This window comes from Prionailurus viverrinus, chromosome B3 (genome assembly GCF_022837055.1).
Source record: "Prionailurus viverrinus isolate Anna chromosome B3, UM_Priviv_1.0, whole genome shotgun sequence".
NCBI classification, from domain to species: domain Eukaryota; kingdom Metazoa; phylum Chordata; class Mammalia; order Carnivora; family Felidae; genus Prionailurus; species Prionailurus viverrinus.
In genome coordinates, this window is record NC_062566.1 from 39,516,967 (window position 1) to 39,544,951 (window position 27,985).

General features: G+C 41.3%; 1 protein-coding gene across 2 annotated transcripts in view; it reads left to right on the forward strand.

Annotated features, from left to right (window-relative positions):
• The window catches only part of RORA (RAR related orphan receptor A), a 714,631-nt gene that overhangs the window by 524,800 nt on the left and 161,846 nt on the right, over positions 1–27,985 (forward strand). For both annotated transcript variants that reach the window (XM_047861983.1, XM_047861984.1), the window contains exon 2: positions 8,740–8,769. In XM_047861983.1, coding sequence (XP_047717939.1) covers positions 8,740–8,769 — 30 coding nt within the window. The remainder of the gene's footprint in view (positions 1–8,739; positions 8,770–27,985) is intronic.

The window sequence follows — 27,985 nt, forward strand, 5'->3', positions numbered from 1 at the left end:
CATCCTGGTTCTGACAGTAGAGCTCGGCTCCTCACAATGTAGAACTGAATTCCCATTGTTTCCACTTCAGATTGCCTCTCCTTACTAGGTGATGGTAAGGTGATGGTGCCATGCTTGTGCCATCAGCAGCGGACTTTGGTTTTGGGGTGACGGCAGACTGGGTGCGATTTCTTCAGTCATTACTCACCTTGACCTGATATGCTGACTACGATCTGTGCTCCACAGGATTTGCGGAGGTGGAGGTCGGATTTCGGTTGTCCACACAAGGGCATAATACGTGAACAGTGTCTATGGTGCCTGACTTGCTTTTGGGGCCGCAGCTCTATAATGTCCAAGTCACCCTCATCCAACCAGTTCTGGTAGCTTTGAGTTCGGGCGTTGCACCTATCGCCACGTGTTTGACGGCATCTAGGCAAGTCCCCTACACGCACCTCAAGTCAGGACGTGTCCATATTAGTGGCAAAGATAAACAATTCACCAGATTTCAGAGGCACCTAAAGTAAAGCATTTCCTGGAAGAGCATGATAAGAGCTGTTGATTTTTACCTGAATTGAATTATTCACTTATGAAACTGCTCAATCCCAGAATGCTAAGCTGGAAGTGTTTGATGCTTGTCAGTTCAGATCTCTGCTCAGAGCTCCAAGAGCAAATTGAAGTCAACGGAGTAATATTTAGTGGGTAGCTCCGTTTTCAGTATGGACGCGATAAAAGGAAATCAATTTGAAAGAACAAGGATTCTTACTTTTCTTAACTATCCTTTAGTGCTAATCATGCATCTGGCACCAGCAGGCCACAAGAGGAGAAACTACCCTCCTTGGGTATGGACTTCTCGTAACACATTACCTAGTAATCTCTAAGGGACAAGATGGATGTTTCCCAACTAAGTTTAGTCTCACGTTTTCTTTCTAGGATAGTCTGATGGTGTCTTTATGTTGCTTTTGCTGAGGAACTGGGAATAAGGTTTTGTTCTTAGGATGGTTTTGTCATAGATGAAAGCAGGGTTTGAGAGAGGGTATAGCTCTTGCCTGCCTGCCCCAAATTAAAAGGTATTTCTGGGCACAAATATCAGGAAATACGACCCAGAGATGGAAGGCAATCACACACACACATTTTTTTTCAAAAAACAGAAAAAAAAATTCCTCTTATCAATGCCCATATCCATTTTTCACACTGAAATGGAAATTTTTTCATGTAGCATAAAGCACCTTGATTGGTAAAAGAGCTGAATTATTATCACTGAAACAGCTCAACCTAGGCTCAAGTCAACACAAAAGAAATCTCACATTAAAGTATTATTTATCTTCGTAATTAGTATTTCTAAATGATTTTTAAAGGCTTTTTATGCAATTACAAAATACTTGATTGTCGTAACATTGCTAATGCTTTGATGCCTTCCGAGTGTTGTCCTTGGTCCCTGCAACCCTGGCACATAATTTATTTCTCTTTTGAGTGAACTCTAAGCATTAGTGTCCATTAAGAATTTTTGAAACAAAGTCCAGAGATTACTTGGAGCACTTTCAGTAATATGTACTGATTATCATTAATAGCTCTTTTGTCCTAGACAAGGACATTGTTTTGTAACACCACTTTGTTTGGTGAGGCCACACTTGGGCTGTGTTCCTGATCTGCCTCCTGCATAGATCCTCTCCTTGGCTGTGTATGGAATAGAGCAAGCGCACAGGACAGCTCAGGATGGGGGGGCGGGGCGCAGGGGGCCAGCACAAAGTGGGATGTTTTCTTTATGAAGCAATTGTTAGCCATTCAAAAAAAAGAAAAGAAAAGAAAAAAGAAAAAGCAACCTAAATGCTGGGCCATGTTTCTTAGCTACTGTTCATTCACTGCATATAAATGACTGTTTTAACTACGAGCTCCTTACAATGAGGAAGTCAAAAGGAAGTGCACGAGGGGAGCAAGCAGACCCAGCAGATTGCAACCTTTGCGCTATGCTTGTTGATAATATGGCAGGAGGGAGGTTAAATGCTCCACATTGTATTTTGAAAGTTCTGCCTGAACGTTCAAACACTCATTTGCCAGATTATGTCTTCTTAATGACCTTGCCCTAATGGATATGCCTGTGTCCACCCAAGGGATATCTCTCTGTCCAATGCAAAGTGCGATTAGTAACATCATGAGTAGGAAAGAGGCATTATGCTACATGCCCTGCGTGAATTAGTTTACTGAAGCCTGAGAATTTTTTCCAGCCCTGAGAATTTTGTCCCCATTTTATGGATAAGAAAACGGAGACTTAGAGAAGTTAGGTCATTTGCCTAAGACCTCACAGCTTGAATAATGGGCATCTTATTTAACTCATTCACCTTGTGAAGAGGGAGAATAAATCCTGTGAAAGCCCTCAGATTTGGAGTCCTCCTTTTCTGGAGATTAAACTAAGAGTTCATGTGTGGGTCTAGTGTAGACGCATGAGTTGGACAATTAAAGATTTTGGGTTTTGATGGGGTTTTTTTGTTTTGTTTTAATTCTTATTAAGTTTATTTATTCATTTAGAGAGAGACAGAGACAGCACCAGTCGGGGACAGGCAGAGGGAGAGAGAGAATCCCAAGCAGGCTCCACACTGCCAGTACAGAGACCAACATGGGGCTCGATCCCACAGACTGTGAGATCATTACCTGAGCCAAAACCAAGAGTCAGATGCGCAACCGACTGAGCCACCCAGGTGCCCCTGAAGATTTTGTCAATTATCAAGTAGCACATCTCCTCCTTCCTCCCTCCCACACAAGCTCACTTGAAATATGGAAGCATTGACATATTTTAAAACAAAAAGAAAAAAAGAAAACTTGGCTGCATTTTCGGTAGTCTTTGTTGTGTTTGTTTTTGTTTTTAATTTTTTTAATGTTTATTTATTTTTGAGAGAGAGAAAGAGACAGTGTGAGCTGGTGAGGAGGAGAGAGAGAAGGAGACACAGAATCCAAAGCAGGCTTCAGTCTCCGAGCTGTCAGCACAGAGTCTGACACGGGGCTCGACCTCGTGAACTGTGAGATCCTGACCTGAGCCAAAGTCCGACGCTTAACGGACTGAGCCACCCAGGCGCCCAGTTTTTGTTTTTTATTCTAACACAGAACTTATCCATGTTGAACATATCTGCATCTCATCAATTGTTATCCCATTATGCAAGAAAGTAAGACACCTAGGCTGAATAATAGCAAAGTGGCAAAGGGACATCTCTGTAGTTAGGGACCTGTCTAGAATGCAGGGCCTCTGGAAATGTTAGTTTAATAATTGGCATGTCTGGGGAATAAGAAAGATGCCATTTCTTACCAAAAAAAAAAAAGTTAAAGTAAACTTGGTACCCAGACAATTGCCTAGAAACCAGGAGACAATAAGAAGTCCATCAAGGAAGTTAATTGGTCCAAGATTTGGCACTGATTGGAAATATCAGATTACATTCCTAAAGTGCTCTGCTCTGTGATAGCTATAACTCTGAAACTACTGATAACCGTGACAGTGATAAATTTGTGGTATTTTCATGACATTTGCTTTGCTTTACTTTGAAGCATGGTTGGCTAAATAGAGTCAGGCGCTCTTGCTGTATTAGAAGCCCTACTTTGAGTAGAGTGTTTGTAGAGATTTTTCCTCTTAATTTTAAGGGTATTAATTGACAATTTAAAACTGATGTCATGTTGTTAAATTAAAAATTACTCTTAAAGCGTCACCTAGAAATGTTTCTCTTCTCTTCTCTTCTCTCTCTCTCTCTCTCTCTCTCTCTCTGTGTGTGTGTGTGTGTGTGTGTGTGTGTGTATATATATATGATCTGGGTGAAATATAAGGAGTCTTGCAACTTTATCAAAAGGTACCATTTTTCTCTAGCCCAGATAATTTTAAAATATCACCCAAAAGAAGTGTAGCTTTTACTTATATAACCTTTTGTGGGTACTGCCTTCTTTCTTCTTTGGTTTTTAAAGGCAAAAAGAAAAAAGTTTCAGGGGGTTACCTTTGATTGTGAGCTACATTAGATTTTTGTACAGTGAGAAATAGATCTGGAAGCCTGTTGCTTAGAAAGAGGAGGCTTGGTTTGAGAGCTAGAAAGCAGGGCAAGGAGCCACGGATCGATGAACTAGACAGGAAATTAAGAAACCATGCAGTGCAACTATCTCATTCTACAGATGAGAAAACTAAGGCCCAGAGAGATGTTGAGTGACTCGCCCAAATCAACCAGTGAGTTCACTGTTGGCTCAGGGTAGTGACTCTCCCACAGCTCCATGAAGTTGCAGTCTCTGTAGAGATCACTACTCTGCCCAGTGGCCTGTTTGCAGATCTCAGTGGAAGGATCTTGGTGTTCTTCCCAGTCACTTGGAAGCGAATCAAAACCTTCACAACAGCTGGACTCTGTGTGACACCCTTTGGTGGTGGCGATCAAAGTCCTCTGCCTGCACTAAACAGCAGCACACTTAGCACACTTGCCAATGAGCAAGTATCTTCCCTGGGTTTCAGAGAGTGAAGAGTCCAGGGGATTTCAGGGTCTAGAATAGCACACACTTACTTTGAGGAACTCTCCTCCAACCAATATGAATGTTCAAGTCAGAGCACTGGGTCTGAAAAAGAGTCCTAGGCCGTAAGTCAGTGTGAAACCCAGGGACATCAGGATAGCTAGGACATAGCTTTCAGTAGAACATTCTGATTCTGCTTTGTGAAAATAAGACCGTGTGTGCCCCACCCTTTTAACATTCTTATTATGCTTCCCAGTTTGGAAAGCTCTTTGACATCCTTATATCTTTTTTTTTTTTTTTTTTTGGTAATGTTTATTTATTTTGAGAGAGACAGAGCACAAGTCGGGGAGGGGCAAAGAGGGAGGGAGACACAATCCGAAGCAGGCTCCAGGCCCTGAGCTGTCAACACAGAGCCCGACACGGGGCTTGAACCCATGAACCATGAGATCATGACCTGAGCCGAAGTCGGATGCTCAACCGACTGAGCCACCCAGACACCCTGACATTCTTATTTCCTTTTAGTTTTCACAGCAACCTTTTGAATATTATTATGATTATATACAGTTGTAAATTCAGCCCAGAGAAGTTAAGTCACTTGGCCAAGTTCTCTCAGCCAAGAAGCAGAAAGTGTATGGGCTATGAATGCAAGCTCAGGTCAGCAAGACTCCAAATCTAGTTATCTTAAGAGCTGCCTTTAAAAAGTCAATTCTTTTCTACTCCGGGGTAGAATTAGAGCTGTTTGCCTACTAAATACTCATGAAATTTATCTTTGGAAAACCAGTTCTCCAACAATTCATTATTCAGAGCTGCTACTCCCACTGCTGCTGGTTACGTTAGGTTTGGATCTGCTTAAGGACAAAAATGGGCAATGTATGACTGCTGTGATCTCATTAAGGAGGCACTTTCTGTCAAGAAAGGCAGGAATCTTGCAACCTCTGGGGAAATGAGAAGAAAAAGGGAAGACCCACCTCACCCCCACTGAAGGGTGAAGAAAATGGCTGCTGGTCGAAAACCAGGGTATACGGGCCTCTCTGTTTGAGGACCTCCTTCACCCAAGCCCTGGTGGGGCTTCCTGGTTGAGAAAAGACTAAAGGACAGGGGCCCCATAGGTTTAAATCATTTACAGAGCTGACTGCTGAGTGGTATGGTCCTGGGTGTAAATCTTTTTTTGAATATTTACTCTTGAGAGGCACTGTTTGTACCAGGGTTTGTTTCTGGGTTTGTTTTTGTTTTTGTTTTTGTTTTTTTAGTTTTAGCTTTTATTTATTTTATTTTTTTATATATATAATTTATTGTCAAATTGGTTTCCATATAACACCAAGTGGTCATCCCAACAGGTGCCCTTCTCAATGCCCATCACCCACTCTCCCCTCTCCCCCACCCCCTATCAACCAACCTTCAGTTCTCTTCAGATCATATTAATCTTTTGCCTTGTACCAGGGTTTTTAAATATGAGCCGTGGATACATTTCCAGAAGGATATTAACTTCCCACAGAAAGCTTTTTATTGTGCTACTTAAACTTCCCTGAGCCTCATTTGACCCATCTGTGAAATGAAGATATTTTATGGTTTTGGTTTTGTTTCTTTTTTTTACACTTCTGTGGAGTCAGTTGCTATGAAATACTAGAGCTTCTATAGAGAAAGGAGCTGCACAAATTCGAGATGTTAGTGCGATCACCAATGTTATTTTTCAGGATAGGAGGAGGAGGGGAATGCCAGTAAACTTTCTCATCATTCCATTAAATTTATCTTTTGAGTGTTCACGTTGTTTTCATTTGTTTACTTTTTTTGGATAATAGAATTTTATCTTCATAAAGGCTATTAAGTAAAAAAAAAAAAATTTAAATGATATGTATAGTCCAGTCTTGTAATTAGCAGTAATGCACTTTTTATTAAAATTTTGCAGGGCGCCTAGGTGGTCATTCAGTTAAGCGTCCAATTCTTAATTTCAGCTCAGGTCATGATCTCACAGTCATGAGATTGAGCCCCGACTCGGCCTCTGAGCTGAGCATGGAGCCTGCTTAAGATCCTCTCTGTCTGTCTGTCTGTCTGTCTCTCTCTCTCTCTCTCTGCCCCCTCTCCCTCCTTCACGTGTATGCACTCAACTCTCTCTCTCTCTCTGTCTCTCAAAAAAGAAAAAGAAAAACATTGCTTTCACAAGAGGGGTATGTTTTGAAGCCTTTCCCCATGAAAATGTACTATTAATTTATTGTTATGTTCTTCGCTGTAGGTAAGAGATACAATTTATGTTTTATTTGTATGGATTAGCGTTGCCAGATAAAATACAAGATGCCCAGTGAAATTTGAATTTCAAATATACAATGAAGGAGAATCCAAAATGCAAATTGAACTGGCCTCCTGTGTTTTATCTATTAAATCTGGCAACTTGTCTGTAGGTATATCCCCCCAGTTCATTATATTGGTAGCGCTCAGTGGCAGCTGATCAAACTGAGGGCCCAAGTCGCTACTGATGCTGGGGTCATGCTTTCTCCTGGAGACGGGTGTGAGTAGTTTTAGCTCTGTGCCACCGCGATCCCAAAGATCAGGCGGCTTTCCTGGAAAGATTTTCAGAATCTATTATCAACGTAATCATCATGAAAATATTTGATGAGAGCACTGCATCACGCTGTATAATAAATTTAAGTAGAAAAGTCAAAGCAGTGGTATTTTCATCAGGGCTTTGGATGTCAGGAGAAAATAGTTCCACACTCAGCGAATATAGATAGGTCTGTTTGGGGCTGTGTTAAATCCAATTGTGTGGAGGTTCTGAATAATCAGGAGTGACAGCATAAGCACTTTCTCTTCAAAGTGATTTTACAGAAAGCATTATTTCCCAAGGAAAGTACACATATAGCCCTCATAATGCTGAAAGAGCACTAATGTATCAATTTATTGGTGCTGGTGTCATGAGCTGGAGTTGCAAATTGTATTCAGATTTTCAACTTCACTCGCAGTTGCTGTTGGGGGAAGTTCCCTTCCCATGATAAAGCTTATTTCAAAAAAATTCTGGAACATTTTTGTAGTTCCCATGTGAGCGAGCCTTCAAGGCTCCTCACAGAAGGTTCTAACTTCACTTTGAGAAGCCAACTCAAACATGATGAAAAACAATGGTTTAGTTTTCCTCAATAAAAAGGGGGGGGGAAAAAGAATTCGAGTTGGGCTATGTAATTTCAGCTTCCCTAAATAAGCCCTTTGGAAAGTTGTGGGGGGAGCAAGCGTGTGATTTTGGTCTTGGCACACAACTTTGGAACTAACTTTTTTTTTTTTTTTTTTACGTCTACCGTGGATTTTCATAACGGATTTCTTCCCTGTACGATTTGTTCCATAGCTAAGTAATGGGTCTGATGTGGATGCCAAATGTTTCAACAACTTTTACTTTCCAGAGGAGGGTTAAATAGTTCTCTTAATAACTTGAAAGAAAAAAAATGTCAAGGTTTACCACAGTTCTTAGTCACAGGCTAAACGTTTTCAAGAGTTGTATTACTTTGAGCTATTTAGTCTCAAGAATCTCCCCCAAGAAGAACAGAGTGTAAGGAGTTCAAAATGGAGTCCTTCTGAAACAGAGATGGCGCTGTTTGCACTGAAGCATGCGTTCGTGTTATCTTGATGTGGTCTTATGTGCTGAATCTTGCTTAGCCCCGTTCATCTGTCACCTGCTCTCCGTAAATCATCTTGGAAGCATCCAGGGTGCTGACTCATGAATCCCTCGTGTTTTCATACCGTTTGTGTTCGTTTTGGTGCCGTTCACGGAGCACCAGCAGTTATTCCCCTTCTGACTTTAATGAGTATGGACAGATAGGTACATTTTGTGGAGGTTTTTTCCTTCACCATAAGAAGTTATGCTTCATGTGAGCCGGCAGAGTCGTTTTCATTAAAAAGTAAACACAGAATCAATGGCCATAGCAAATTAATTGCTCTGGCGCTCAGCTCACTCTTGTCTGAGTAGGTTGGCATCACTCTCTCGTGCCTCAAATCTTCCCCACTCTGCCTATAAACGCCGTCATCTCCCCTATTTAAAATGAAAACTGAGAGTCTTCTCTCACCCTGTTTAATTACTGTCCACGCTGCTGCTTTTTACCACAGAAAATCAGTAGGCGATGCTGGCCGTGCCTGTCATCCACGGTTCTGTTGTTCTGGGGTAGGGTCCAGTGCCACTGGCAGCCAAGATTAAGACCGATCCTGCCTCTGCATCACCGTCTCAACAAATGCGTTCCTGGGTACACTGTGAATGATGTGCGTCTCAAGAAGTACACACGGGACGCTTTCTTACCTTTGTCATTGTTTCTTCTCTTCTAGGTATCTCAGTAACGAAGAAGACGCATACATGTAAGTAATGCCTTTTTTTTTAACCCAAAGTTTCTGAAGAGTTGGAATTCGCATATGTCTGGCTGCTGTGACCCTTCAAGTATAAACTAATGTTTCAGCTGTGATCCATGGTCAACAGAGGTCATACTTCTCTACCTGTAGTGGTCGGAAGTGGTACATCTCCACCTGTTTGTACTGAGTGTGTGTTAAAGAGAGTCTAGACATGGTCTGATGAATTCTAGTGATTCAAGTCATTAGTCTTCAGAAAAATCATCAAACCTAGTCAGGAGGATCAATTAATTACTTACTGATCACCCCTATTCTGGATCCTTCAACTGGTATGTTTCTAGGAAACATCACCTTGATTTCTTTTAAACTTTGGTCTCCTTTTCCTCACCACTAGTTCACGATTTAGGCCGTTTTGTACTTGTGTCTGTGGAGCAGAGATACTGACTGGGAATATAGGTGCTGTCGCTCGACCATGAGTGTGGCCCATGAGGGCCCTGGTAAATGGCATTGGTAGTTTGATGTGGAAATGTGCGCTGGAATTACACTCTGTATTCATCCCCACTTCTCAGGTTCAACTGCTTTCATCAATTGCCTTCATTCGAACTACACCATAAGTTTACAAACTCACGTCAATGTAAAGTGTTGTGATTTTGCAATCCGAGCAATAATGTTTGACTGTGCTTTGAACCTCAGGATGAAACTAATCCGTCATTGATGCAGGCAGTCAACTTTCACTGTACTTGACCAGCATACTTAGACTTTGAATTAATAGTGTCATCAGAATTAGATAACTATTTTAGACCACAGATATGTGCTACCCATGAGATGTGCTTGGGCATCCTTCTAAGGCAAGCTGTGGAGATATTTATGGCACAATTTAGGGCCGACAAAGATGTGTCCCCAAATATTTCCTAATTACGCTTTTAAAATTTTTGGTTTCATGTGAAACATTTGGGGGAAAAATCTGTGTAACATCAAAGTAGTTTATCTTGTGCCTCAGTTGATTCTTGAAATCTGCTCTTGGGTTTGTCTGTCTGTCTATCTGTATTTGTAGCAAACAACAAAAGCAAAACAAAACAAAACAAAAACAAACAAACAAAAGAACACCCCACCAAATTCGATGGTTGCCTGACTCTTAGGGCCCAGTCCTGCAGTCTCTCCACGTGGCTCTCCCATGGGCTTCAATGGAATTTTGTTTGAGGAAAGATGTAAAGGTCGGGTCCGAAATGGACACATGATCAGGACAGCACCTCCATCTCTCAATGCACAGTTCCAGTTGGCTGTCCCTCCATCACGGTAGTCTGTGGCCCTTAGCTTTTTGGGGGTTGTTTTGTCGTCGTTGTTGTTGTTGTTCTTGCTGTTGTCGGTGCATAATTGAGCTCATGATGACTGAGAGATTGACAGTGCAGGAGACTGAAGTCCTCTGTATATCCGCAGGGCAGGCATGGTACAGAGCGCTTCCTTGCACAGCCTTGCCCATGAGCTCGTCCCTGGCCTGGAGGGACCCACTCTAGAGGTGGTAAGTAATTCAGTCTTTCTGCTAGCTCAGTCCTGGGCCTCTCCCGAACAGGAGCGGATGATTATGCCTACTGTTTATGGTGGTTTGGGGTATGGACTCCTGGCCACCTGGCAATACACAGAAAGTCCCTGACTATTTGCATTATGACTTGGCTCTTGGATAAGTGGATAAAACCACTAGTTGAACTCCATTGGATACAAAGAATGCTCCTCAATAAGACAGAGACCAGAGATGTTAGTAACTATATAGACCATCCATCCATGAGGACCTTCAAGGAATTGTCATCCCTGAGACTAATTTCATTTGGCCTATTGCAGAAACAATAACTTGTGGTCACATTTAAAATCATAGAAAGATTTGGATGACAGCGTGAGATTGGTGGCTAGTAAAGAAAAACTGGTGTTCCGGGAAGAGGAAATAGAACCAGGTTGGCCCTGCAGCAAAGGCTTAACCAACTCCATCAGCTATACCTGCTTTAAAACAAAATCAAGATGTAGCCAGAGTGTGTAGATTTTGACTGCCTTTCTAACTATGGAAAACAGCAGGAAAAGTCTTAGACATTAAGCATAAAATAAATGTAGAGAGACTTAAAATAAAGCTCGCTTTATGTAATTTAAATATTAAATTGACCCAACGAGATCAGAAATCATCTTAGTTTTTGTTTGGTGTTTACTTTGATGATTGAGGGGAGAGGGCCCACGATAAAACAGATCAATGACGACTTGAGAAGAATAGCATCTGAACAGACAGTTGACACAAGACTTTGCACATGCCAAGGAGAAATTGAATTGTCCAAGCTGGCGTGTTAGTGAAAGTCTTCTATGCCACTTAAATGTGGAGATTGTTTTTGTCACCCAACTCAGCAGACAACCCATCATATTTCTGATCTTAGCATCTCTACAGGGCCTACAACTTGTGAGGAGGAAGAAAATCAATCAGTTCTTTCTCCAATAACAGTCACCCAAATGACTTCTTCTTTAGCATCTGTCGGATTTTTCTTGAAAACTGAACTGTCCTAACTTGCCTATAAGTTTTCCTAAGATGTTAAATTCCAGCTCCTCTTAAATCATCTTGACATCTGTTCTTCAAAAAGTTTCACTATCAGTGAACTATATGAATTCATTTTTGTACTGTCTCAAGACTTCCATTTTTAGCCAGTGTTCTGGAAACCCTGGTCAGGGCTTGACTACATGATCATCGACAGCTGAAGTCACCCCACATTAGCAATTTCAGTCTGGGTTTCCTAACTGCCCTCACAGAGAGATGGTTCAACTTACAAATTAACATGTACAGTTGCAGAATATATTATCAGACTAGAGTGTCAGCTCACAGGTACAGCAGTCAGAGGTGTGAGAACTACAAAATGAACCTGAGTAGATGTGACACCTGATCATATTTTAGGCCACCTTGTTATCTGGAAAGCATAGACATTGCTTCCTTAAAAAAATAAATAAATAAAAGTGCTTTGGGTGAGTTGAGCCAGAAAGTCCCAGGAAAGAAAATCTGATTATTAGCTTCAGAGGAATTCACAAGCGGGGTGTTTGGAGAACTCAGATTCTCCTGAATTCTCGAGAAAGGCACTGGTGGTGTTTGTCATTAACTTTACTCGGCCGGTGGGAGAAGGCAAAGTTTTGGGCCTTCTAGTACTAAGTCATCATGACCAAACTGGTCACAGAAGGCTTTCATTTGTGATATTCTCCAATTGTTGATAGGAAATGTTGCTGTCGGTTTTGGTATGTGAACAGAAAAGGAAGTGTTTACTTGTGGGGTAGGGATATATCAGATAAGTTTTACACCCTGTTGTAGAATTTCAGTTTAATCTTTGTGGTGATTATATAGCACCTGTGTTTGGTTGGACACTTTAAAGATTGGTTTTACTTCGGTATTTCACAAGTTTGTTTTGGTCTCTTTCCTGCTGAAATCGTACCATGTTGGGGAAGTATCTTTTTCATGGCATCAGCTGCTGTTTTGGTTTTTATTTGCCAAGGACAACTGGTCATTTGCCCCTGACTTTTTAATCTAAATCTACCTGGATAGTTCTGCCTACACTAAAATTATAGAAGATGGCAAATTTAGAGGTGAAAAAGTAAAAGAAAAATGCAACAGATCATCTTAGTTGTATCGAGCTGCTAGGAAGTTGAGCATCATGGAGTCAGGAACCTAAGGGAATTTATCAGCCAATCACCCCAACGCAGACCCAAAAGACACCAGGTAGGCTCCTGGATGGTTTGCAGAGGCAACAGATGATTGTGACTTCTTCCTGTTCTCATTCATGTTTATATTCTTTATTCTTTCTGTTGAAGTCTGTTCTGCTTGCTTTCTTCCCTCAGGATCAGGCACTTAGAGTCACATGAAAATTGCAGGGGACTCGGTGAGCAGTCAGAAAAATGTATCTGTTTAATCTGAATTCATGTCAGTTTTCCCCAATAAATAGCAAAATAAAATATGCTTCTGAATCTTCTGAAATATTTCATTTTTAACATGAATAGCCATTAAAGGTAATTGAGGACACTTTCCAATGTTTGCTTACGGTGGGCTAATACCTAACATATAAAATTAAAGTGCTATCTTATTTATAAAGAGATTCTAGCTCTCAATAGAAAAAATATTTTAGTACCAATCAGAATATTTCCTTGAGAAATAATCCTTTGTATCCGTAAAAAGAAAAAAAGTGTTTACCACAGTCATTTAAAGTGGAATAGGTTAATGTATTCACTTTTCACCCCTAGAGACTTGGCTTTGAATTTGACTCAGAGAAAATTAGTTTCGAGGCCTCAACCTCCTCTCCTTAGGCATTTGTTGATATCACAAAACCAACCCAACAATTTGTCACGATTGTTGCCATTTACTCAGGAGGTCCGAGAACTAAAATAACCTTATTTGCTCGTTTTCTTCTCTTGTCCTTGAGGCCATTCCTTTTGATTGTAGACTCTTAACGCCACCAAACTTGGGGCTCACCCATAGGATTTTCACAGTCCAGGAAGACGCAGCAACCATTCTTGGCAAAGCTTATGGAAGGTGCTTTGGTTATATAGTTAATAGGTTGCTGTGGCAACCCACGTGACTCAGGGTGTGACTCATAGTAAGTAGAATTTCAATTGCTGCTGGCAGGGTGTTTCATTAGGACAGGCCTGAAAAGAAGCCACACCGAAGTTCTCTTCGTAGGCTTTCATCCAGATTCCATCTACCCATTGAGAAAGAGAAAAGGGGATAACCCAGTGCTCACAAAGTAGCCAGAGGATTCATTTCTTAGCTTGCTGAGGCTGCTCTCTGTCCCGGACATAAAGCTGGCTGGTACATGGTCAGAAGTAGATGCTGCCCTCATAGAGGGCTAACCAAATGGACAGCTGTTTATTGATTACCTACTATGTGCTGACACGTTCTTTGCCCTCAAGGACCTCAAAGACCAGGCTGAAAGTGGGGATGGGGCGGGGGTGGGGTGAGTGGGCTTACATAGTCGCTGAAAACACAAACACCTAGTGTACCATTTGTAAAAGAGACAGCTCACAACTGGAAAGCAGACTGGTAGCTGGACGTGTGGGAGAGGAGAAAAGAATTCCATGATCCGGGATTTGGCTCCTGTGATCCAAGCCTACAGAAGGATGAAATGAAAGGGATAGATTTAACCCTGGGTGCTGAAGGCTCTCCCTGCTGCACATCTCCCCTTCTCACCCAAAGTAACACCTGTTCAGTCCCTTCAAGATCATCCAGTTCAGGGAAGTAAAAATCCCTCGTCCTGCCTGAAAATGTTTGCCTTGTTTAGACTCAGCCTGTGTGGCTGTAGCCAACCCTGCCTGAGCTTAACAGGATTTCTGTCTCATCATATTAAGATATAAATGGACTGCACTTGGCCCTGCCACTCAGTTCTTCCAAGGTAGAAGATTTACATAGTCTGAAAACCCACAGTTCATTCCATTAAAAAAACAACAACAACAGAATATTAGCTAAGTGTTTCCATCAGAGCATCCAGTTGACTCAAATTTGCTCTGTTCGTAGACATCAGATCCATGAATTGAATTTGGAAAAGTACTTGTGTTCGCATTTCATAACACAGGTTCACAAGGGTGTATTGAGATGGTGAGGTCACTGTAGGGGGAAGACACAAATGCCTAGCCTATCAGGTACTAGTATGTACTTGATAGATTATATATTTAATAAAACTCTGATACATGGTTGGGTTGATCTTTAAAGAAGGCTGGGTGTCTATCACAGAGTTTCGTGTTACTTTTGTTTCAGTCATGGCAATAGTATGGAGTAGCAGTAGAAGTACCCGTAGATGTAGTAACAGCAGGGTAGGAACTGCCACCCCTGGGGCACCTGGCTGACACTCAATGGGTTGAGCGTCAGACTTCAGCTCAGGTCATGATCTCACAGTTTGTGAGTTCGAGCCCCACATCGGGCTCTGTGCTGTCAGCACGGAGCCTGTTTTGGATTCTCTCTCTCTCTCTCTCTCTCTCTCTCTCTCTCTCTCTCTCTTCTCCCTCCCTTGCTCCCTGTCCCTCTCCCTCCCTCCCTCTCTCAAAAATAAATAACATTAAAAAGGAACTGCCACCCCTGAGCAATTAATTCTGATACTCCAGGTGTTGTGTTTAGCACTTTATGTGCATTATCTCATTTAATCTTCTCATCACCTCCATGAGCTCTGTACCACATATGTCCCCAGCTTGTAAGAGAAAATTTATCTGAGGGATCAGCAAGTAAAGGAGCAAAAAAAACTTGCAAACTCATCCAGCTGGTGACAGGCAGAGCCGGGACGCAGAGAAGGTTGAGTCCTCGCACGCACAGAAATGCCACACCATTATCTCCAGTATCAGCATTAGGTAACGTCGTGGAACACTTACAAAGTGCTAGATGCTTTTCTGAACACTTTGCACACGTTCGTTTATTTCATCTTTGCCACAACCTTGTGATGTAGGTCTTGCTGCTACCCCACTCTCCAGGTAAAAGCTGAGCCCCAGACGTCTCCAACTAGCTAGTATGTGATGGAACAGGATTAAAGCCACTCCACAGAGCCTTAATGCTCCTACAGTAACAGAGTAGACTTCCACTCTATACTATAGCAAGAAAGTCAAGTGTAACAGCCATTCCTACAACTGATTCAGGTTCTTTAAACTTACAACTATTTTACCTGTAAAGGCTTCTAAGCTTGGTGAACGAACTGATGATAACAAAAAAAGGGGGGGGGGGATGTTATTCCTACTATATGAAAAAATTCATGTAAACCATGAATTTTGTACATAAAACCATGCAGCCTTCTTACTTTAAAATGATCATTACTTCTCTTTTTAACAATCTAACCTAATTTGGCAAAGAACTGGCATCCACTTAATATCACTGTTCATACAACTCAACTGATTCTGTAATAGCTCAAAATGGTTAGTTTTGATTCTAAGATACTTATGTCCCCCACAATAATAGTGAAGTGTATTTCTTTTGGCGTGAATCCATTTTTCACAGCAACTAAGTCTTTAATAATGGACCTTAATAACATATATAATAAATTTGTGCATTATTCTTTTGTCAGACCAACTGATAATTCATGTATAGCTTTCATTACCACTAAGAGGTAGTATGATTCAGGACACTGTGGTTTCCCTGAACCCTAACCAAAAGCAAACAAAACCATGAAGGCAACAAGAATGGCCAGAGGGTTGAAATATGTATCAAAACCATCCATACGAGAATTAAACATCTAGGTTTTGAGTGTGCTTATGCATACCTGAATTTAGAATTAGATTTATGGTTATATCAGCCTCTCTGTTTTTTGGGATCTGCATCCAAAGGAATAAAAACAGAGGAAAAACAGGTGCCAATGTGTTTGAAATATGAAAAAAGTTATTGTTGTACATTAATTTCTTTATAAATTACACAAAATTTTTTGTAGCAACTCTGTCAGCTACTCTGCCAGGAAATTAGTTTATTTGTAGTCACATGGTCCCTTTTGATTGTAATTGATGCCTGTATCTGCATATTATGGTAACTAAGGTTCTGATTTCCAACCTACCCTATTACCCTTTTTCCTGGGGCTTCCCAGGATTCCTTACAGTGGAATGTTCTCCACCTACTTCACCTCCACCTCTGAGTAAAGTTTGTCTATGTAGGAGTGATAGCTTTTCCCTTGTTTTACTTTGTTGATCTCCTAGGTAAAACTCCTAATGTCTTAAGTAGTTAACAGCCAAGCATAGTGACTGGAAGGCATATTGAGGAGTAGAAAATGCTCGAGTGTGTAGGATTAAGCTTCAGATTCAGCAAAAGAGACTCCATAAATCTTTGCTTAAAATTTTGTTTTTTGGGGGCGCCTGGGTGGCTCAGTCAGTTAACTATCTGACTTCGGCTCAGATCATGATCTTGTGGATTGCCAGTCTGAGCCCCATGTCGGGCTCTGTGCTGACAGCTCAGAGCCTGGAGCCTGCTTCGGATTCTGTGTCTCCCTCTGTCTCTGCTCCTCCCCCTCTCACACTCTGTCTCTCTCTCTCACTCTCAAAAATAAACATTTAAGGGGCGCCTGGGTGGCGCAGTCGGTTAAGCGTCCGACTTCAGCCAGGTCACGATCTTGCGGTCCGTGAGTTCGAGCCCCGTGTCGGGCTCTGGGCTGATGGCTCGGAGCCTGGAGCCTGTTTCTGATTCTGTGTCTCCCTCTCTCTCTGCCCCTCCCCCGTTCATGCTCTGTCTCTCTCTGTCCCAAAAATAAATAAACGTTGAAAAAAAAATTTTTTTTAAAAAAATAAACATTTAAAAAAATAAAAATAAAATAAAATAAATAAAATTTGTTTTTGTAGGAGAGAGGGAGGAAATTGTATGGTAGGTAACCCAGATACCTATAATACTAAGATCTAAGGAAGGAAAGCTGGAAAGCAGACCACAGGCACGCCCTGTAGAAAGAGCATGGGGCTAGGGGTCAGACTGATCTTTTTAGCTTGGTATTTCCAACCCCTCTTCTGTGCCTAGCACTGTGTTAGGTATAGAAAGTTTAAGTCATAACCCTCACTCTCCAATAGCTTAGTCTGCATCTGAGGAGAAAGGACAGACCTGTTTGAGCAACCTGTAGTAATGAAGGAATTGCAGGAAAATGCAGGGTTATGATGCAAGTCGGATTATCTGTATGCATTGGGGATGCTAGTAGTGAGCTGAGCTTGTTCTGGAATGGTAGCAATGATTAGGTGTTTGATCAGGTGGATCAAGGCGGGGCGGGGGGGGGCAGTGGAGGATGATTGTGTAGACCTGTCTGACTAGAATAGAGTATTAACAAGGAAAAGGAAGGACAAGAAGAACAGTGGTAAGGTTCTGGCTTTATCTCAGGACCAATGGGGAGCAACAGAATGTGTGTGAAAAATACACTGACCTTTAAATAATGCTTTTATTGCCACGGTCATTTAGTGAGCGTTACATAAAGCAGACGTTCCATACTTCAGTCCCGTCTCCGAACTCAGACAGAATTCTCATCCTTAGATAGAGGTTCTTCTCTGGCCTTTCTTCTGATTAACTGTATAGCGGAAATGCTCATTGAGCAGGACAGATCTAGTCCGAAAAGAGAAGGCTGTTCTGACTATTAAAGAAAAAAGAGTGTTTTATTTTTTCTCCATCTTCCCAGTTTCAAGGTCTAATTGTGAGGCCAGTTCTTGCCATTTCCTTGAAATCAGAGGAATGAAATAAGCCTAAAAAATATATGTGCACTTTGAATTGTGTGGCTGATGGTTCTCCTTGCTTTCTTTCGTTCCTATTGCTAATTGGATCCTACTGTAATACCAGGAGCCTATGTCTTTCCCACCCGTTATAACTCGACCATATGTAGCTTTGTAAAAATTTGAAGCCCAGGTTCCACATCTTGTTCACACCTTAGGCAGGCAAAGTAGACTGTATTGACGGTGATGTTTTCATCAGCACAAAGAATTCTCTCCCTCACACGGCTAGACAATACAAGAGGATGATTGTACTTCCTTTTCTCTTTGTGGGTATTTCTTAATTTTCCCAGAATGAGTCTCTATTGTTTCACTTAAAGAACAGTAAGATTCAAATGAGGCATTTTCATCAGCTGCATGTTCACAGAAGTCTTCAGGATATAATGAACTATAGCGCATTACCTTTTCTGTCTCTCTGAACGTGGTATCTATCTTTTTGTGTCGACAAAACTGAAAATTCACTTTCCCTCCCCAAGTTGGGGCATCGGGATAATTGATTGTTACCAGTCTCTGCTGTTAGTAGACAAGATAACACCAGTGCCTCTGGAGAACGGGTAAAAACTAAACTCTGTCCCCCGAGGCCAATGAAATCGCTGTTTGGTCCCTTGTGTGAAACTTCCTAATAACTTAACTGGGCAGCCTCTGGGTCCCTGGAGGGTTTCTCCACAAGAGTATTCCCTCTCTTTGTTAAGATTGCTTATTAAAAATGATTTTATAATGAAGTTGCCTCAAATAGCTTCTCTTTTCCTGGTTGTCCTTGAAGCTGTGGTGAAGAATCTTAGAGACAACTGTCTAGGGTTTTCCTCCTTGTTAAAAACTTCTCTCTTACCACTGTTACTCTTGATTTTTAAGGAGACAAAGTCTAACTGACACAAGTCCCTCTCCGGTTGATTATGTCGCTTAAAAACCTGTGCAAGGCATTATTGGTAGTTAAGCTTGTCATTTGGGCTCAGGAGTCGAATTGATCTACATGGATGGAGGACATTTAAGTCTGCAGTGGGAACAAGGCTGTCGGGCTTCCCCGGAAGAGCAGTGGCTGGGGAATGCTCTTGCTAACTCTGCCCCTGACTCCATCACAACAATGATATCCAATTATTTTCTCTCTTTGGTCCTAGATTTCTCCTATCTGCAAACTAACCAGTTTCCTACCATGAGGAACTGTCATGAAGAGGAATCAAATAATAATAATAAAAAAAAATTAGTAGTGCATTCTCTTCTATCCATGCGCTGTATAAGTTCAAAGACTTCTAATAAATGTAGGCAATTGGAAGAATCAGGGTTTTGTTGTTGTTGTTGTTGTTGTTGTTGTTGTTGTTGTTGCTGTCCACATCATCGGCTTGGCTCTTTGGCTTGAAGCGGCTTCAATATGCTGGTGTATTTAATATGAAGAAAGATAAAGCAGATGTCAATAGGGCTTACCATTGGGAACATCTACTTCAGACTTGGTGTCCCAATGGCCAGGTGACTCAGGAAACGGCAAACCATATAAAGTTGTTAGTGACAGATGCCGCTTGAAATATTTTTCTAACTCGAAAGCTTGTCAGGCGGTAAATCTACAGAGCAGAGTGTTCAAGATGCAGGTCGGCCCTCCTTTGGCTTTGTGAGTACAGTACATCACCAAGAGTCAGAGGGACCATCGTGAGTCTTTTAGCGGAGAGATCAGTGTGGTCCAGTTGTGCTAAGAATTACTGTGCGCTAAGCTGTGCTAAGAACATGCCTTGGCTAAACTCTGTCCTCCAAGACCAGGTGTGTTAGAAAATACTGTTTTTGTACTCAGCAAGTCCTGTTCCCTCCTTTCTCAAATAAAAAGAAGAAAAGAAAAAGAAAACCGATGACCTGCTCTGGATTCCCATTACCAGCAGGATCTTCTCATTCCCCCTCCTTAATAACCTCGTAGGGCTTTCCATTGCCTCGGGAGTCTACACTTCTTAGTATGGCTCTCAAGGGCTTTAGCAATCTGATCTTAATATTTCCACTGCTCCTTCCTTGACTTGTAGGCTGGCAGTTTCTGCCATCCTCGGTGACCAGTTTCTACATGACTGTACAGGGGGCATACCTCAGTGCCTTTGCTTCTGTTGTATCTTGTTTGTCCTGGAATGTCCTGCACCAACTGCTGCACCTGTAGAATTCTTATTGCTCCACCAAAGGCCAATACAAATAGCATCTGCCATGGAAAGCCTTCTGCAACCCCCACCCTCTTTGTTAAACTATTAACTGCAGCTTCTCTGCTCCCACAGTACATTATTAAGGTAGCAGTACAGAAAGTATATTGTAAATCATTGTTGTTTATGTAGCTTTGTCCTAGATATGGTTTAATTATCTTTCTATCCCTTAGGCTTAGCAGAATGATTGGTATCTACTATGTGTTCATTTAATATCTGTGTATTTTAAATAAGTGTGTGTGTGTCTGTGTGTATGTGTGTACAGACACAATATTATGACCTCCCGTTCTTCTTGCAAATTTGAGGCTAGGGAAGAATAATGATCTTTTCATTATTAACAGCTGAAAGGAAGAACAGATATTTAATATTTGAAATTGTATTGTGAGATTCGTACTATATTATTTTGGAAACCAATACTGCAACTCAAAGGGCTTCTTGATGTCTGGCAACTTACCATATGTATCTCGAGTCTCAGTTTTAGCACTGCTTGCTTTAAAGTTTTGGTTTCTTTTGTTAATATTTAAGTCAGAATCTCATCCAGAAGGCTTAAAAGTACTTATTTTTATTCTAAGATGAAAAACATGTTACTTTTCTGAGTGACCTCTTAAGCACCATTTGTTTGCATTGTCAATACAAGATTTTATAAACCAGATGATCAACTCTATAGAGTAAAAAGTAAAGAGTCATTTTCACTTACCTTTGGCATCTAAAGGCAGAGGAGAAAACATATCTTTGAGAGCAAAGCATTGGCCATTCTTTCCACCCATGGACAGAGTACATTCTATCAAGGAAAATATCCTACGTTTGTCTGATCTATGGAGGGAAAAGCGATCCTAATGTGTTAAACAATTTGGGAAGTGGATGTCTTGATAATCCTAGATTATTCACTGAGTCTTAAGGTAAATTCCAGAAGTAAATGGCATTTATTTGTTCAAAGTGCAAACACGTGACATGGCTATGTTTTTCTGGCCTGGAATGTAAGTATGTTTCCTTAGCTTCGCAGGGACCACTGATTTCACAACGCTGGCCCTCTTCAGAAGTAGCTGCACACAACCGTGCTTTCCGTCTGCTCTTCCTTGGAATCCCCTGCCTTTTCAGCTTTCTGAGCAGCTTCCTCACTTCTTTTGTTTGTAACTCTTTCTGGAGTCCAAACAAGAGGAGCCAAGTCATCCCCTGCAGTATCAATTGCTTGAGTGGAAACCTTGCTTTGTAAATGAGAGGGTGAGATGTGACCCAATAACAGAGTCTATTTTTATTTTAATTTTAATTTATTTCCTGGTGGCCCTTTATGCCTCCTTAGGCGATGACCTAACCAATTCTATCTTAACACTGATTTTTTTGTTTCTTCCAAGGTCAAAAAGCACGTTGGAATCATTATGACAGGAGAGTAAATATTTTCTTGCCTCTAATGGAAAGTCCATCTCTTCATATGAAATGTAAAGTCTGGTTCTCGCAGCTTTACGAAGCGCAGCTTTTCTCTCGTGAGGCTTCTATTAGCAAGCTAACAGAGAACAGGGGGAAGAAAGATCTTTGATTTTTGATGGAAACACCATCTCTTGTAATCTCTTTCATCCCTCTCCTTTCTCAGATGGGAGTCTTTAATAACGCAGCCAAAGGAGCTGTCTTCATTTTGTGCTGCAGTTTCACATAGCAAAGTGCAATCAAAAGTCAAAACTGTCCTAGAAGGCGCTCAACCCGTGGTTTTCCAGGTTGGAAAAGGGAAAGCTGTTACACCATCACACGTAGACATGTGTCCCCATACTACCGCCCCCCACCAAAAAAAAAAAAAAAAAAAAAGTTCTGGCTGTTAGCTCTAAATCAAAGAACTTTCCATGGCCTGATTTGTGGAAGTTACCTAATCCTACCTATAATTGGGGTGATTTGAGAGACGGGAAAATGTTCTCATTTTCATTATGGGAGTCACTGGGGGACAGTGTCATTGAGAAGAATATGTTCTTTTTGCCCTAAATTGCTTTACCTGAGATGCTATTGGTATGTTTCACTTAAGTTAGATTTCTAATGAACAAAATGACCAGTATGGGTCCCTTTCTCAGAGATTCTCCTAGTGCTTAAGCTAGTCTTTAATGGTCAGTGAGCTTTCCTTCATTCCGTCTCAGAGTTTTACCTCTAAGGAAAAATTCTAGAGGGTTGAGTTAATATGCCCCTGGAACACAGAAGAGTCAGCTTCTAACATTCTGCGTATGGTCAAAGGATCTACATACTGTCCATGATTCGTCTATGTTAATACAATGGTAATACCTCATCATGAAGTTTTTTTACATTGTATGATCACCATTGAGTGAGCTCACCTTGTGATGCCAGACTTCGGAAACTTCTGGAACCAACCCTCTTGGCACAGAGGCTGGGCTGGGTCTACCTCACACTGAATAAAGTGAAGTTCTCCCATAGTCTCATCTAAAATTCACAATTTCTCCCAGCTTGTCACCCCTACCATTAAATAAATTGGGCTGAGATTGGGTTCCCCAGAGAGTAGACTCTGAGATTTGCATAGAGGAAGTTGATCAGGGAGTGCTTCTAGGAACAACACCTGTGAGGGGTGAAGGAAGCTGCATTGGGCAGGAGAAACTGAACTGTCATGCATTTGTAGCCTGAGTTCAGCACATGCAGCAGGGAGATGAGAAGCAGGGGTAACCCTTGAGAGATGTCCTAAATCGAGGCGAGGAGGCTGGATATTTTACCCTGCATCACCCAGCCACCGGATGCCAGCTGCCCACAGGGAAAGACGTAATATTGGGCAAGGCAGCTCCCTTTAGCCAAAAGCAAGTCTCAGTTGTGAGCCACTGACAGTCAACACTCAAGGCCCCCAAGGAGAATAAGGATCTCAGTCCTGGTGGCAGCAAAGGATTTGGGTGGCATGCCACAGTATCATTATACAGGGGCCAAAAAAGACATTAAATTTCATTTTTGGGGAAAAATGTTTTCTGTGTTTGAAATGACACACATTTTATTGCTTAGCTAGGATGTAAACTAATAAAAATATATGCTTGGCCTCAGCATTATGGTATACCAGAATTGCAAATGCTGAAGAAAAAAATAGTATTTTTTTTCTGTTGAATAAGATTCTTCGTTAGAATTTCTGGTCCTGGATGTGTGCGTTATAAATCATATGCTTGTGCAATTTCACGTAATGTTTTATTTTTCCACACATGGACATTCCAGAGAGTTAACACATTTTTCTCAATTATAAAAATAAATAACACATTTCCAACTCTTTTGGCTCATGTAAAATGAATTCATATAGGAATAAAGAGAATGCTTACAAAGAACTAGTTATACATATTACCTGTTACTTTTTGGATTTTGACAGCCTACTGTCTTACATTTGAGGTACAGTATCTGAAGTATATTGCAGGGCCTATTTGTGTATATAGTATCTCTCTTTTTATGAAATTCCACCCTCGTTTTGCCTGTTAGCAACTACTTGCAGGATTAAGCTGGAGATCAGTGGTGGCTGCAAAGATGAGAACCATCATGAGCCAATAATCCCATCTCCCAACTATTGCCTTCTAAGAAAAAGCTTCTCAGTAGTAATTAGTGATAAAGTACAGAATGAGTTTTTGTTTCATTCCTCAGAATTTTCACATAAAGTCTGATTTAGTGAAATTTGACTTCAATTTTAATCCTGAGAATAAGAGATCCCAGGGGCGCCTGGGTGGCTCAGTCGGTTGGACCTCCGACTTCGGCTCAGGTCATGATCTCACAGTCTGTGAGTTTGAGCCCCGCATCGGGCTCTGTGCTCACAGCTCAGAGCCTGGAGCCTGCTTTGGAGTCTGTGTCTCCTTCTCTCTCTGCCCCTCCCCTGCTCATGCTCTGTTTCTCTCTGTCTCAAAAATAAATAAAAACATTTTAAAAATTTTTTTAAAAGAAAAGAATAAGAGATTCCAATATGAGAAAAATCAATCCAAACTGTGTTCGTGGCGTACTGTAGAAAGAACTGAGTGTTTCCACTCTTTCCAACTTGCTTCAAAATACATCTCCCAACACCAACACCAACGTTCTAAAGCTCCAAATTTTTCTTCATGGAATTGCCATAGTTTAAATACCCCTCTTCCCTCCAGAACCAGAAGCTTGAGACACCTTGCAGATCTGAACAAGGGCTTTCCAGTTTCACAGATCCTGAAGTTTCAGACAAATATCTGAACTTGTAGAGTTCAGATAGAGTCAGGGTTTATCTAAATGGAATTCAATCTGTATTGCTTTCCTGGATTTAGTTTCTATGCCTCTGCTTGGAAAGGAGGGGCCCTTTCAGGTTGATAATGAAGTTAATTCAGATTATTCTTTCCTTTACTCAAAGAGAATCAATAGATTGCAGAAACTCTTTACCTGGTCTAAAAGCTTCCATGGTTCCAACAGCTCCTACCTGGGAACATCCCCAGCCATTCTTTTGGAGATCCCTGTGTCTGAGCCCTGTGAAAGCGATTCTGATGGTGCCCATGGACATCAGTGGCAGCCTGATCCGTCTGGCCTGGGTATTACCCATAATAATTACAAGGTCCTGACAGCAGCTTTTCAAGTGGCAAAATTATTGGGAGGACAGTCTCCTGTAACTCACTCTTGGGAGAGGAGTGGAGTCCCCTGTATGCTCTACCAAGTAACCCATCTAAATTTGCCCTTTCACAGATGTCTGATCCATCCCATCCAATGACATGCATTGTGTAACCACTCCACTTCTTTAGAAAACATACTGATAGTGTAAATTACAGTGGTTTTTTTAATATAAAGGTAGCTAATGAGCTGAAATGCATTATGATTGCTATTTCAATGGACAGGATGAATCTGCTCCTTAATTTTTTCCTTGCAGGGGGGCGACTCTCTTCTCTCTCTCTCTCTCTCTCTCTCTCTCTCTCTCTCTCTCTCTATATATATATATATATATATATATATATTTTTTTTTTTTTTTGCCTGAATTTCAGTGAGTGATTCACATTACTGTCAATTACACGCCCTTATTATGTATTACAGCCACCAGGCAGCTGTCCAGGAAAACACAAGTCTGAAAGTGCTTCTCTTTTAAGAAAATTAAATTCATGGTTGCTCCTCCTTTGGGCATGGGCAACAGGCAGGAAGCCTCCACTTTCTTGCCAAAGAAAGGGATAAGGCCTTGCCTACTTTATCTGGATTAAATACCCACTCTGACATCTTGAGATCTTGATACCAATGCCCAGATGCAGGGCTTGGTTTGGGTTTCTAAATACTCTTTTTTATTTGTTTGTTTCAGCGTGTGTAACAAAACACAGACTGGTGTTATAAAACAGTATTTCTAGTTATGAGTCACAGCATTGCCTGTGCATTACCAGAAAGGCTGTGTGAAGTCTGAATGGAGAAACTGTTCACTTTCCTCCTTCCCAACAGGCAGAGTCTATGACAGCTTAGGGCTTTTAGCCCTATTTGCAAAGCTAGCCCCGTTGTCGCCATATTCAGTCGCATGTCTCTTTTTTGAAGTTTGGATGAAACTACATCTGAAAACTACATCTACTATTGGGCTGCTCTACAGTCCCAGAAATTCTGCTTTTATATGGGCAAATGAGGGCTGCTAGGCTTTCTCAGATGTATTCTTCCTGGGAATGTTACAGAATGTACAAATACGGTCTCTACGGTGAGTGGGTAAAGTTGCCTAAATAGTTCATGCATTTGAGAAAACTGTGAGACTTAGTTGATATATTTCCAGTTCAGAGTCTTTAACTTCATTTGTCTCTGATTCTTAGAATCAGACATTTCAAATAATGAAATATTCAGTAGCTTTGAAGCTGGGCTTCACACAATCTGTGTTCCAGATACATTGTGCCTAAGTGATGTTGGAATCTTAAATAAATATTTGAAAGACAAAGGATTGTGAATTGAGTACAATCACTTTCACCTCTGCCCTTGTTTAGAAGCAGATTCAAGCCAAAAATTGAAAAAATAGTTTTTTTAGGTGATGGATGAAATTTAAATATGGACTGGTATTTTAGATGATACTAAGGAATTATTTCTTTAATACTGTCAGGTGTAATCATGGCATGGTAGATGTTTCTTTACAAATCTCTATCAGAGGGGCACCAGAGTGGCTCAGTCAGTTGAGCATCCGACTTAGGCTCACATCATGATCTCATGGTTTGTGAGTTTGAGCCCCGCCTCCGGCTTGTTGCTGTCAGTGCAGAGCCCGCTTTACGTCTTCTGCCCAGCCCGCCATCCGCCGCACCCCCCCAGCCTCTCTGCCCCTCCTCCACTTGGGCATGCACGAAAAGTCTCTATCAGAGATGAACACTATAGTAGTTATGGGTGAAATGACAGGATATCTGAGATCTACTTTAAAATTCTCCGGGAAAAGTATATTGAGGTGAGACTAGGCACAGGTGAAGCAGGAGTAGCAAAACATTTGTTTTACCAGGAGGGAGAGGGGGAGTGCATGGAGCTGTATAATACTATTCAAGTTTTGCATAAGCCTGAAAATTTTTTAACAGATTACCTTTTTCTCACCTTCTTGTCATCTGTGATTTCTGAGATGATTATATTGACATAGATGGTTTGACCATTTGGGTAATTAGTCTTTGATGAGAAAAAAATGACACCGATGAGCCTCTCAAGTTCAGAAGGTTGATGGTGATCTCTCATACTCCATAAATCCCTGCATCTCTATAAAAACTCCGCGTTGTTAGCATCCATGTGAATAAAAACTACCACGTATAACAAGGTTCCCTCACCTTCACTTCAGGTTGGAAAAAAGGTAGGAGTGTTAGTTGCTCTTGTTCTTCTGTCTTTTCAGTGTTCTGGTCACGTAGACCCAGATTTGAGAGTGGACCAGAGAGTTCGTCTGGTGGTCCCCACCTCCCATATTCAAGATGGGGCAGGGGGGACATTTTCACCAGGAGGTATAAAGTGTCTTATTCAAAGGCAGTTCCACTTGCCTTTACAGAAGTAGAAGCAAGGCTGGAACCCTTCGACTCTATCATACCACCTCAATCTCGTCCTTTAAAATACTCATTAACCATCTACTCTCTGGGGAGCCAAGCAGTTTTCTAAATCCAGACCAGCGACTGCGTGGGAGATGTTCATTCCGGGTAGTGTGGCCCCAAATTATCTTTTCCTTTATTGAACACTATTTCCAAGTTGTGTGATAAGTCCCAGAAGTGATAGTTTTTAATTCTGTTCTTGTTAATGCTCAGCAGTGGGTTTACAACATGTGCTTCCTCTTCTGCTTTTCATAGACTTTCCGTCAGGGAGGGTCAATATACTCGAATGACAGTCTGGGCTGACAGGAGGATACACTTGGCTAAGTAATTCCGCCGGGACCATCAGCTGCTTCAATAATGCCTTTCCGAAGGCATTTTATAATTTACGCTGAAACTCCAAACATCACAATTGAAATAGGGATGTTTTTCTTCAAGTGCAAAAATGAATTCTGTTTTGCATTTGTGGCCAAATCCTTTAAGCACAGACTTCCCTGCTAAACGTTGTCTTCTTTGCATTATACTTAATAGTAGCTCACTGGGGTAAAGTAGAGGGTCAGACTGGCATTTATAAAACAATTGTTACCTAGTCTTTTCAAGAATTTTTCAAAGAGCAACCCTCTGATTCCTGAAAACATAAGTGTACAAATAGATGGGGAAATAGAAATAGAGACAGAAGGACTTTGCCCTGTTGATATGGTCTATGAGGAGACCATCCACAGGGTTTGGTCCTTTCTCCTATCCATTACTCAGAACTCTGGATTCTCTTGTCTATTGGATGCCCAAGAAATACAGATTTCATGTATTCATTCATTAATCATCCTGCCCTTACTGAGCTCCTAATATGTAGAAGGCACTGGGGATATAGAAAGAAAATATTGACTCTCTACCACCACCATCACCCCCATTTTTCTGGAG